This window comes from Antechinus flavipes, chromosome 5 (assembly GCF_016432865.1).
Source record: "Antechinus flavipes isolate AdamAnt ecotype Samford, QLD, Australia chromosome 5, AdamAnt_v2, whole genome shotgun sequence".
Taxonomy (NCBI): domain Eukaryota; kingdom Metazoa; phylum Chordata; class Mammalia; order Dasyuromorphia; family Dasyuridae; genus Antechinus; species Antechinus flavipes.
Genome location: NC_067402.1, coordinates 14426166 through 14439091, shown reverse-complemented (window position 1 = coordinate 14439091; position 12926 = coordinate 14426166). Strand labels below are relative to the sequence as shown.

General features: G+C 54.3%; 1 protein-coding gene across 1 annotated transcript in view; it reads left to right on the top strand.

Moving 5' to 3' along the window:
* Positions 1-12926, top strand: part of GSDME (gasdermin E) — a 46054-nt gene that overhangs the window by 25608 nt on the left and 7520 nt on the right. The window contains exons 6-8 of the mRNA XM_051963187.1: positions 4620-4802; positions 7510-7637; positions 11163-11364. Coding sequence (XP_051819147.1) covers positions 4620-4802; positions 7510-7637; positions 11163-11364 — 513 coding nt within the window. The remainder of the gene's footprint in view (positions 1-4619; positions 4803-7509; positions 7638-11162; positions 11365-12926) is intronic.

Here is a 12926-nt window from a genome sequence, read left to right as displayed (position 1 = left end):
TCCAGTGGTAGGTGACTCCTGAACTGAGCCTTGCAGGAGGCCAGGGGACGTTACCATCTGTACAAGGTGGGGGGCGGGCGATGTAACGCAGGGAAGAAGGGGGGCGGTGATGTAACGCAGGGAAGAAGGGGGGGCGATGTAACACAGGGAAGAAGGGGGGCGGTGATGTAACGCAGGGAAGAAGGGGGGGCAATGTAACACAGGGAAGAAGGGGGGCGGTGATGTAACGCAGGGAAGAAGGGGGGGCAATGTAACACAGGGAAGAAGAGGCAAGACCGTTTTTCTGGAAGGGAGAATGCCAAAGCCAACGGGAGAGTGGGTGGGAGGCCCCAAATGCCAAGGGGGCCTTGAAGGTAAGAGAGGGAAGGTTAAGGACTTGTTCCACCAGGGGCACTGGGAGTGAAGCATTGGGCTGGATCAGGAAGATCTGAGTTCAAATGTAGCCTCAGACATTTCCGGGCTGAGTGATCCCGGGCAAGTCACTTCTCCCTGTTTGCCTCAGTTCCTCATCAGTAAAATAAGCTGGAGAAGGAAATGGCCAAGCCCTGCGGCATCAGCCCCTCCCGAGAAGAGCTGGCTGTGACCAAAGTGACCGCGCGGGGGCTCTGTGGGACCCGGACCCACACGCATGAAACTTGACCTAGCGGCCCAACCTGCCAGACTCGTCACCTCGGCTCTCCCGGGCTTCAGTTCCTCATCTATAAGGTCGAGGGAGGCTGAGCCAGGTGGCCCCCAAGGCGCCGTCTACTTCTCAGGCTTAGAGTCTCCTGCCCCGGGAGCTGGAAAAGCATCTCGTCCTTATTTCTGTCTCCTTTCCCGTCCCAGGCTTGGCAAGGGGCCCCCGCCATGGAGACCACTAACCAATGTCTACTGAGTCAGATTGGAATCGGGGATGGTTCAGATGAGGGTCATGTTCAAGTTGTTGCCTTGGGAAGCAACTCCCTGTTCTCTGTGAGGACCTCGGGGCTCACACCGTCTGAGGACCTCTGCTGGCAGGGAGGGCTGCTAATGCTTGTTGACTGATTGAAACAATATAAGCCTCTTAAAAAAATAAACTTTGGAATGATCAGCATCTATGTTTCCCCTTTTTCCCCTTCTTCCTCCCCTCCTTCCTCCATGCTTTTTTTTTTTTTTTTTTTTTTTTTTTGCTTTTTTCCTTTTTCTTCTTTCTTTTTTGCTGAGGCAATTGAGATTAAGTGCCTTGGCCAGCTCACGCAGCCAGGAAGTGTTAAGTGTCTGAGGCTGGATTGGAACTCTGGTCCCCCTGACTTCAGGGCAGGTGCTCGCTCTATCCACTGCCCCACCCAGCTGCCCCTTTCCTCCATTCTAAAAGGAAGAGCTCCCAATTTGGTCCTTCTTTTCATCCGAGGCTTGCTTGGCAATCTGGGTATTTTCCCAGAACTGAACCCGCCCGTGAAGGTTGTTGATTTGTCAGAAATGAGGCTGTTCAGTGGAGGCTGCCTGGAATTTTGAGAAGTTCCTGGGAAGAAAGCCCAGCCCTGGGAGGAGGGGGGTGAGGGCGGAGGGCAGAGGGGGGAGGGTTGTTCCCTCCCCAGCACCTGCTGTGTCTGGGCGGTGCTTGCTGAGGAGGAGCACTGCAGGGAACCCACCCCATTGGTTCTCCCTTTCTCACTGACATGGGTCAGGCTCTTCACTTCCCCTTGGGAACTCTTTCCATTTGGATCATCAGAATGGGATTATCAAGACAGCTAGCCAAACCCTCCATTTATCAGATGAAGAAACTGAGGCACTGAGGGGAAGATATTTGCCCCAGGTCACAGAGGTGGCAAGTGGCATCTATGAGACTTGAACCCAGGTCTTCTGCTTCTAAATCTGGTTCCTTGTATGGCCCCAGCCTCTGTCTGAAAGATTCCCTTACCCCCCAAACTTCCCAGAGCTTGGTCCCTCCCAGGAAAAGGCCGTTGCTTTCCCCAACGACAGCCGTGCCTGCTGGGAGGCAGCAGGGCACATTGTCCTTGTGGTCACTTTGTACAGATGCCCCCGAGTCCTGTTCTCACCCTCCCCGGGAGCTTTCGGGGCTTTCTCAGCTCCGTGTGGGGCCGATCCCCTGCTTGCATTTCAATTCCAGCCCTTCTTCCCCTTTCTCTTTTCTGGTGCCATCGGGGGCCGTCATCTGGGCCGCTTTCCTTTCTCCTTTTGCTCCTTTCTCATGCCCCGGGCTCGGGAGGCCGGTTCTCCCCTCACGCTGGGGCCTTGTTTTCCCATCGCCGAGTCCCCTCTTGGCCCGGAGTCCGTCCCGCGTGCCTGGCAGCTGAATGCTGGCGTCCCGTTCCGGGTTTTGTCTATCTGCTCCAAGTCGCTCTTGCCATGGCACATTCTGAATAGTTCCACTTTCTATACCACGGCCTCCAGGCTGGACTGGACCGGACTGGACCACCAGAGACCGGTCCGTGCCCCCTGCTCTGGCCACGGCTGCTCCAAACCCATTCTGGGAAGCGGCCGGCTCCCCTTTCCCAAGCCCTGGAGCCAAGAGTGCCCTCTGGCACGGGTCTCCCCGTTTCTACACTGGGGCATTCTTCCCAAAGTCTTAACTCGGTCAGTCCGCTCTCGTTCTTGCATTACCATTCCTTGAGAGAAGTAAAGATACTGGCTCCCTCCTGCTACCCTTCTGGGGACTGGATCAGAGCACAGAGACACAGGGACGGACGCTGGATCTCCAGTCAGAGATGCAGGGTTCAGTCCTGACTCCAGCATCTACTAGCTGTGAGACCTTGCACGAGTGGCCAAACTTCTTGGAGACTTGGGTTTTCGTGTCTGTAAAATGGCATAATAATTGGCTGCTGTGAGGATTGAATGACATAGTACATGAAAAAGTACTTTTCAAACCTCAAATCACCCTAGAAATATTAGCTATTATTATGACCATTAATGTTTCCTCTACCTCTCAGCCCTTGGTTTGGAAGTCTTGTGTTTCTTGGCTTTTGTTTTGGGTTTTGCACTTGGGCTGGTTATGTTGGACCTTGTCCTTTGTAGGACCCCCGCCCCCACCCCCTTTGGCCTCTGTGCTTGTAGTTCTCGGGCCTGACTGGGAAACCAGCCGTTTCCCAGCATTGCATGGGCCGAGGGCCGTAGACACAGGACTGGAAAGGACCGTGAGCGTCCGCTCGTTTTACGGAAACATGAAGTGATGAAGTGCTGTGGGTCAGGGTCCAAGGCAGGCTTGGCGCTCCCAGGCTGGGGGACTCTTCTCCCCAAGTGACTCTAACCTGAATGGCTGCCTCCTGTGTCCAGGAGGTCCCTGCATCTTCCCTAATTCTCTGCCCTTGCCTGGTGGGTACTTGTCGGCTCTTCAAACCCATTTCCCCTCCCAATATTTGCAGACGGGTTCCTGGGACTTGGCAGCTGCCTCTCTGCTCCTCCCTTGGAACGTTCCTTCCCCTGCCATCCAGTGAATTTTCTAGAGCAGTTTTCCTCATGGCCGCTCCCAGTTGGCCTAGACCACGGGAGCCATGGTATCCTCTCGGAGGCCATTCTGGACCTCCTCCAGGTCACAGTCCCACCCCGCCTGCTCCCCAGCCCATCTCCCTGTACTAAAATAAAGAAAGGAGTGTGGCCACTGGGACCCTCGGGTCCCCCTCTCCCACTTCTCTCCCCTCAGCCAGGATCTCCTCCTCGCAAGGTCCAGCATCTGCCTGGGAAAGCTTGGCTCAAAATTAGGCTTTGATCTTTCAGCCCTGATCTGGCTCCTCCAAGGCCGCCGGCTCTCTCTCCAGTCCAGGAACTAGAAACCTTGAGATTATCCCTTCCTTCCCTCCCATCCCTCCCTTCCCCTTCTCTCCCCCATCTAAGCTGTTTGGCCTTGGACCAAGTTCTCATTTTCTGGGGTTTAGATTTTCATGAGGTTGATCTGGTAGACCCTGAGGATCCTCCCCTCTCTGTGTCTGAGACTTCTAAGGACTCAGTCTTCCCATCTGTGATTGCCTTGAGGCTGGAGCTTCCCTGTTCAGTTCTTGAACCCTCACCGGAACAGTGATTTAGGTCAAGAGTTTTTTTTTTTTTTTTTTTTTTTCGGTCACTTCAGTCATGAATGAGTCTTCACAACCCGCTCTGGGGTCTTCTCGGCCCAGATACTGCAGCAGTTGGCCATTACCATCACTGGCTCCTTTTACAGATGAGGGAACTGAGGCAAGCAGAGGGAAGTGACTTGCTCAGGTCCACATGGTTAGTGAGCATCTGGGGCCGGATTTGAACTCGGGATGGGTCTTGGAGGCCTGGTGCGCTATCCACTATGGCGCCACCTAGTGGCCCCCTCGGTCTAGGACCAGAGCTCAGTTCAGGTGACGAGTATTTCTTTCTTTGGCTGGACCCCAGCTCCCTGGAAGAGGTTGCATGATTATGGAAGGGGGGTGGGTTACCCCGAGTCCTTCTTGGGCTGCTGCTGTCAGGTGGCCGCCCGCTTTGCCCTCTCTCCCCCTCCTTTGCCTGCGAAGGCCCAGATGGCGGCTTCCACATGGGGAGATAATTCTCTCCCAGCAGGAAGGGACAGCCAGGGGGAAATGATAATGCTTCAGACCCCTGCCCCGGCTCCCCTCTCTCCCCTAAGGCACGTCTATTAACGCCGAACTCCCCGGTTTTCTCGTCCCCTGTCCCTGTCTCAGAATTCTGTTTGCTGCACGAGAAAGAAGGCGGCTTTGAGCGAGGGAGCACGGACGGCCGGGACCACCTGGACGCTGGGATCTTTGGAGAGTTCGTCTTCCCCTTCATGCCAGACTCCGTGGACGGGAAATCTGAGGCCACGAAGCTCACGCCCGTTGAGGGCCCATTAAGCGCCTTAAAACACGGTATTAGAAGCAACGTGTGTCTTAATTAGCCTCCAAGCTGGCCCTCGGTCAGGGAGGGGTCCTTGTCGGGTGATTTAGCGTGATGTCTCAGTTTATTTTTACTTTTTAAATGTTGACACTTTATTAATGCCCTCTTCAAGGGAGGGGGGTCAGTCCAGATGGCCCCGGAGGTCCCTGCCCATCTGGGATCTTGAACAAGCCTCTTAACGCTCCTTTTGAGCTCCGGGTGTTCATCTGTAAAATCCGATTGGTCGGGATGTCCTCGGAGATCCCTAGATTTATGATCCCATAATTCTGAGACCTCGGGTCTCGGATTCCTTAAGCAAAGAAGAGGAGAAGATCTGTTTTTGTTGTTGTTTGTTTCGATGGAAGCTGGGGGGAGGCTTTACACTTTTTTTAATCCCCAGAAGCCTTACTGAGAGTAGCGAGTCTTCAGCAGGAGCGGCGACAGGGCTCGTGCCTCTGCTTTCCCCCCACCCTTGGCCTTCCGGCAGCACCAGCACCACGGTCGGCCGCCCTGAGCGCCCGTCAGATCTGGTGCCACGTGGCAGGGAAGGGTTGCTCGGTGGCAGGCCTTGCCCATTCTTTTTCCTCCAATCTTTGATATCTGGAGGTTTTGACAGGGGACTGGGAAAAAGAAACCAGAAGCCATGGGATCTCAGGATGCTGGTGTCTGGGGCCAATCAGGCTGGTGAGAGACGGGCTGGTCCTCAAGACCCAAATGACAAAAGCAGATTCACCTCTGCCTGTGGCCGGCAGACGGTCCGGGGTGGTCTCCCCAGCCCCACGTGCTGCCCTGAGAGTAGGGAGGGACTCGGTGGCCTTCCAGGGAAGGCTGGGGGCTTCTCCTCGAGGAAAGGCTTAGACTAGAAGGCTGCTGAGGTGCTGAAGGGAGATTCCGTGACTTGGACTCGAACCAGACACTAACAGCAGCTGACACCTAGATAACATTTAGTTGTTCAGTTATTTTTTTTTTGTCACGTCGGACTCTTTGTGACCCCATTTGGGATTTCTAAGTAAAGATGCTGGAATAGTTTGCCATTTCCTTCTCCAGCTCATTTTACAGATGAGGAAACTGAGGCAAATAGGGTGAAGGGACTTGCCCAGGATCACACAGCTAATAAGTGTCAGATCTTTTGTCTCCCAACCTGGCATTCTGCACAATGGTACCATGTTCCTTAAGGTACTTTAAGCTTTGTAAGCTCCTTTACCTATATTCTTTTTAACCTTGCAACAAACCTGGGAGGTAGGGGCAATTTTCCCCTTCAGGGAAACTGAGGTAGATAGTGAAGCCTGGATGAGCAGGGCTTTGGCAGCCAAACACAGGAGTTTATATTTGATCTTTGAGGTAAGAGTTAATAAGTCCGAGGCAGGGTTGCAAGCCAGGTGTTCTGGGTGCTCCTTCCACCCTGACATGCTGCCCTCCTTCAAGCGATCCCTCCGAGACGCCATTTACAGGTCAGAAAGGAAGGTCCCCTGTGCCCAGTACTAAGGGTCGGGTCGGCTTTAGATTGGCCAATGGAGTGTTCTGTTGGGCTCCGGATGCCCCCAGGGCTGTGTTAGAAGCCGGCTGCTTCTTCAGAGCTCTGGGCATCGGTGCTATGGAGAAAATGTCAGCATTTAAGGCTCCTGAAAAGGAGACCGAACCGTAGATCTCACCATCCAAGGAGAGGCCAGTGCCGGGGGAGGCCATGAGTGGTAGGGATTTCCAGGGCTATTTAAATGAGGTAACAAGATACAGTCTCGGCCATGGGGAACCACAGTGGTCTCGCCCTACACTCACTAATGGTCATCCTGGATCCCGGGAGGGTGGCCCCTTTCAGAAGCCCAAGAAATCAGGCAGGCAGAGGGATGGACGGGGTGACCTCAAGGTCTTGCTCTCTTTCACTCATCTTCCTCGGCCTCTAGTTCTTTATCTGAAAAATGGGAGACTCGTCCTAAGTGTCCAGGGGTCCATTGCAGTTTTTGCTGTTTGCTAGGCGCTCTCCCGGGTGCTGAAGATATAAAGATAAACCATATTGTCTCCCTCTTCCGGGAGTGCGTACAGGGCGTCCCTTGGATCCTCACGCCATTTTAAACTATTAAAGCTAACAAAGCTTAAAATGACCCAGACACTTGGGGGACCTGCTGTATTTAACTGGGGAGCTGCAACATCTGGCCAGAAAGTATCAAATAGGCACCAAGTGAATACAAAGTTATGTATTTTGTGGAGATGTATGATATTTTTATATTACATATATGTATGAACGTGTGCCTGCATTTACACAGCTGTATATTTTAATGATGATAACAATTAACATTTATCTAGTGATTGCTACACGCCAAGTACTGAGTGGTACAATTATCATCTCATTTGATCCTCACAACAAATCTGGGCAGTTACTATGCTGACAAATGAGGAAACCGAGGCAAACGGAGCCGAACTTTCCCAGAAGTCATAAGTAATCGGCCCAGTTAATATCTGTGTAGTTCCTTCTCTCTCACGCACAGAATAATGAAACTTTAAGGTCAGCACGGTCTCTTCCTCCGCCCGGTGAGTGGGAGCTGGCCGGATCCTAGCTGGCCAGAATGCCGGAGACTTGGAGAGGATCGTTGGCCCGAGTCGAATGTACCCAGTGTGGGAAATGCCGCTGAGGGGAAGGACGACGAGGGGCTGTGGAAAGCCGCAGCCCCGTCCCCTCCTGGCAGAGGCTTGTTGCTTCCACAGGGATGCTGCTCTTGGAGAGGAATTTCCGTCCTTTTGTGGAGCTGTCAGGCCATCACCGAGCAGCTCTGTGTGAAATCCTCTGGGAAGTGCTGCTTGACGATGAATTGGTGGTGGCCCTGGACACCGTGGTAAGGGAAAGGGCCCTCGAGCCCGCGACTTCTTACGCTTTCTGAACCGTGACCGGCATAAAGTAGGTGCTCGGAAAACGTTTCGGCTGAGTCAGACTCTGCACTCGGGGAGAAATGGGCACGCTGCTGGAAGGGAACTCTCAGTTCCCTGGTTATTCAGTCCTCATTCCTCATACACACACGCACACATACACACACTCACACAATTGCACAATCGCACACTCGCACACAATCTCTCCCTCTCTCACACACACACAGAGAAACAGAGACAGATTCATGTGGGTAGGGAAGAGAATTAAATATGGGGCCTCGGTTTCCTCATCTGTAAATTCAGAGAGTTGTATTAGGTGACCTCTGAACTTCTAGCTTTAGACGTTCCTTTATCTGATTCACCAACTTCAGATGCAGGGGCTGTTCTCCACTTCCTTGGTACCCCACTTTGGCCATCACTGCCCGGAAGATGGGGAATCAAAGGGCCAGGAGCTGTTCCTCTCCGTCCCCATGATCCATCTGGATGTAGACTTGGCTGCCCCCGTGGGGGGAGGGCTCCATCTTGGTAAAGGCCGACAAAGAAAGTTTCCTTGAAGCATTCTGGGTATTTTACCACTTGTCACTGTGTGAACTTGGCCAGCTCTCAGGACCACCCTCGCCCCCCCCCAGACTAGCTCACCTGCTCTTCCCCACGCCCGGCACCCCCTACCGCCTCCCAGCCTCTTCACAGAACCGGCTTTCTGCCTGAAATCTTCTGAGAACCCCGGGTTTCCCTCGAAGCTCAGCTCAGAGGCTCCCACCCGCCGTCGCTCCTGACCCCCAGCTGCCACCCAGACGCCTTTCCAGGCCGCTGGTGATACCAGGAGGAAGTGCAGGACTTGGAGGAAGTGAACCCGCGTTCCCCGGGTAGGGCAAGCCCTTTAACCTGTGTCTGCCTCAGTTCACCGACATGTAAAACGAAGATAACGGCAGCGCTTCCCTCCCAGCGTTGTTGGGAGATTATATTCCCAAAGCCATAAATACCATATAAACACCAGCTAGTGTGTTTTTGTTTACTTTGCCCAGACTTCTCTACGTATGTGTTGTTCCCTCCTAAGGAAGGTTAAGTTCTTTAAGGACAGACTTTCATTTTGTTTTTGTCTTGGTATCCTCAGCCCCTAGCAGAAGCCTGGCATGTAGTAAGTGTTTAATAGGCAGTTGTTGGCACATAGTAGGTGATTTGTGAACAGTTGTTGGCACATAGTAGGTGATAATGATTAATGAGCAGTTGTTGCCACCGAGTATTGATTGGCACATAGGAGGTGATTATAATAAGTGTTTGTTGATTGATTGAGTTAGGTACAGGGCAGCAGAAGGTCTCAAAGGTTCTGCGACACCATCTCCCTGGGTATTTAATTGCTCGAATGAAAAAATGAATGAAAATGAAGCCTTTTCTGCGTGGCAGGGGCAGGGTAGCGTGGAGCCTTGGGAAGCTGACCTCCGAGCCAGGAAGACCTAGGTTTAATTGCCTTTAATTCATCCTGGCTGTCATTTACATTCTTGCTCTCCGGGCTACCAGGCTTAGTGTGCAGAGAAGGTCCCGATCTGCATGGGTGGAGGGAGGAGCCGGGGGATGGACCAGCCGATCCCCCCCTTCTAGAGCGTGCTTTCGGCTCCCGGTTCCACGGAGAAGGGACTTAGCTCTTCAGGCCTCCGTTTTCCTATCTGTAAAGTGTAGGATTGGATTAGGTGTCCTTCCGGCCCCAGATCTGGGATCCCCGGCGTTGGCCAGCGGCCGCTGCCTCCCTCCCCTGCCCCTTTCTCTCCTCGTTCCTCGTTTCCGTAAGCGCCCGCGGCACAGCCCTGGCAGCTGCGCGGTTTGGGATGGCAGGAACATTGAGGGAGGCGGGCAGCGGGGCCGGCTGGGAACAAACAGAATGGTGGGCACAGGATCTTGTTCTTTCTTAGCTATTCTGCTGGTGAGGCGAAGTTCCCGAAAGCGATGATGTGCCGGGGGCAGCGGGCCGGCAGCCCGCCAAGCAGCCTCCGCTGCGGCCCGGGGACGGCTCTCGCTCACTTGGAGTGACTGATGGGAAAAAAACAGCCTGGTTTTTAATGAATCTTTATTTCTTTATCTGTTTGTTTTTGCAGAGGCTTCTGGAGCTCTGAGTAAAGACCTTTCCAGGCCTTAAAAAGACTTTATCTTTCTTCCTGTTGAAGTCAGACTATGCCAGGGAGCCTCAGGCTGTGGCACCTGCCGGGGAGGCGGGGCCATACCCCAATCACTCTGTTTGGCCCCCAAGTCCCCAAGCAGCCTGGTTTGGCTGGACAGCCCACTGAGTCTCCCATCCCCAAATAGCTCGTCTTTAAAAGCAAAATGTCCCCCAGACTTCCTGCCAGATGCTCCATCCTGCTGAATAAGGAGCTTCACCTGCCTTGACAAATGCTCAAAAGGAAAGAGTTGAGGGGAAATTTAAAGCGGAGAGGCTAGAACTCCCTTCCTGGAGAATGAGCATTTATTAAGCACCTATTAGGAAAACCAAAAAACCCACTCTGATTTTCCTGGGGATGGAAGGAGATTCATCCTTGGACCCAGAGGATCTTCTCCCTCAAACCGATAGGACCCTATGGGTGTTAGCCTCAGAGTACATTGGAGGGGATTCTACCCAGCTTCCACCCCACACTGTTGGCTGCCCCTTCTCTAGAGGAACTGATAGCTGGCTTCTGACGCCCGCCTCGAGGTCCTGTATTTGGAACTAGCTCTGAGTCTTAGACCCAAAGGCAAAAGACCCTTCTGTTTGCCATCGGCTGCCTTTGCCCCATGGGAAAGGTTGTACATTAGTACATTTATTTATTTTTTTTATTAAAGCTTTTTCTTTTTGGAATATAATTCATTGATTGATTTTTATTAAAGCTTTTTCTTTTTTGGAGGATAATTGGTTGATTGATTTTTATTAAAGCTTTTTTTTTCTTTTTTTGGGAAGAGGATAATTTTTTTTTTATTTCAGTTATTCAACACTGACCCTTACAAAATCTTGTGTTCCTAATTCCGCCCCCTTCCCTAAATAGCAAGTAATCCAATATATGTTGAATCTTCATAGAGTTATCGTGCTGCACAAGAAAAATCAGATCAAAAAGGGGAAAAATGGGATAAGAAATAAAATGCAAGCAAACAACAACAAAAAGAGTGAGAATGCTGTGTTTTCATAGCACTCAGTTCCCACAATCCTCTCTGGGTGTAGATGGCTCGCTCCATCACAGGCTCATCGGAGCCCCTGCTTGTTTTAAATTGATGATGCTTAGAGAGTTTTTTAGTCCTACAGTTCCCTAAAGGAAATTTGCTGCCCAGTGCTTGATCATGTACAGACATTCGCCTTGGCGGGGATGTGTGCGCCCCCGTGAGCATGTGGGGGTGTGAGGAGGGCGCGTGGAAGAGCCCGTTCCTTCCCCTTCTTATTTCTCGGAAGTTGCCGGCCTCCTCCCGTTCTCGCCAGAGCCGCCGGCTTGCGGCAGGAGCGGGCCTGGGTTGCCAACCTCTCTCTTGCCTCCCTGCAGCTCAGTGACATCCTCGCCGGCGGGTGCCCGCAGCTGTCGGCCCTGGCGGGGCTGAGCCGTCTCCAGCAGCAGCAGCAGCAGCTCGCCGCCTTCCTGGGGCTGGCCGGCCTCCGCGTGCGGGAGGACTCGCGGGTGTGGCGGGACGCGCAGGGCCCTCAGGAGCTGCTGTCCACCGTCCACTTCCTCGTCAGTGCCCTGGCAGGTAGGGGAACAAGCCGCGCCCCGTTCTTAGGGGCTTCTCCCGAGCCCATTCCCTCCTGTGGGAGACCCCGGGCAGGAGAGCACGGGATGAGCCCGGAGCTTGGGAGTCGGAAGGCGTCCGGTGGCCCACTGGCCCCTCTGACTTGTCCGATGAGCCGAGGGTCAGAGGGGACGCTGAAGGCCTCCCCGTTTTACAGATGGGAAAACTGATCCAGGATCAGGTGCCTAGGTAAGATCCCCCAGCACTAAGTGATGGAGCTGGGATCTGAATCCAGGGACGTCTGAGCCCTTACAGCTGGAAGAGACCCGTGGGCCTTTACACATGGGGACAGTAACTTGTCCAGGATTACATGAGGGTAAATATTAGATCAGGATTTGAACCCGGGGCCCTGGCCAGGCCATTTTGGGGTAGTTGTCATTCGTGGGCAGTTGTTTTTTGTTGTCCTGGAGACGGAGCCTAAATCTGCCTCTCTGATCCCCCCCCCCCCCCACTGCTGGGAAAGGCTGCCCCCTCCACCATCCTAAGGGACTCCTCCCCAGGAACTGGGGCCCCCGGGTGGGGCTCCTCCCCGCCCCACCCTTTGAAGCTGCCCCCACCCAGGGAGGCTTGCAGAAAGGGGCCCAGGACTGGCACCTCCCTGCCTGGAGGCCAGTCCGTGAGTGAGCTGGAGCTCTATCGGGACCCACTGGGGCCCGAGGGCCAAGCCAGGGGCCAAGAATGAAAGCATTCCTACTTACAGAGAACCTATGTGGGGGGGGATTGGGGGGAGGGGGCACAGGTACATGGACAAGTGCACACGGCTCTTCTAAAATAAATAGCAGCCCAACGGCTAATCCCGAGGGGAGCTGGGCAGCCCTGGGGGGCCGAGGAAGGCTTTGTGGCAGCCCTGGGGGGCCGAGGAAGGCTTTGTGGCAGCCGTGGGGGGGCCGAGGAAGGCTTTGTGGCAGCCCTGGGGGGCCGGGGCAGGGCGTGGCAGCCCTGGGGGGCCGAGGAAGGCTTTGTGGCAGCCCTGGGGGGCCGGGGCAGGGCGTGGCAGCCCTGGGGGGCCGAGGAAGGCTTTGTGGCAGCCCTGGGGGGCTGAGGAAGGCTTTGTGGCAGCCCTGGGGGGCCGAGGAAGACTTTGTGGCAGCCCCAGCAGCCCCTCCCCTCCCGAGTGACTCCCACCTGGGGGCCCTGGCATGGAGCCTCACTCAGGCCTCCCTGAGGGGCTGCCGGGGCCTCCCCCTGGCCCTTTGCCCAGCCCACAGGAGAAGAGCAAGAGTCGCCTTTCTCAGGCCTGGGCACCTTCTAAAAGGAAGCTCTGTTCTCTTTTCTACCCCCCAGAAGGCTTGAAAGGGACAAAGGGGGCTCCTCGTTCCCCTGGATTTTCCCTCCGTGCTATCACGAGGGAAACTTGGGGGGTCCTTTCCCTCCCTCCCGCTCCCTGGCAAGTAGTTTAGTTGGAGAGCCAAGAACAGAGGCAGCGTGTGTGGGGCGGGCACTGCCGGGCAGGAGTGGGGGCCCCGCGGCCGTGTGAGCCGAGTCAGGCTCTGGTTTTTCTCCGGGGGGGGGGGGAAGGGGGG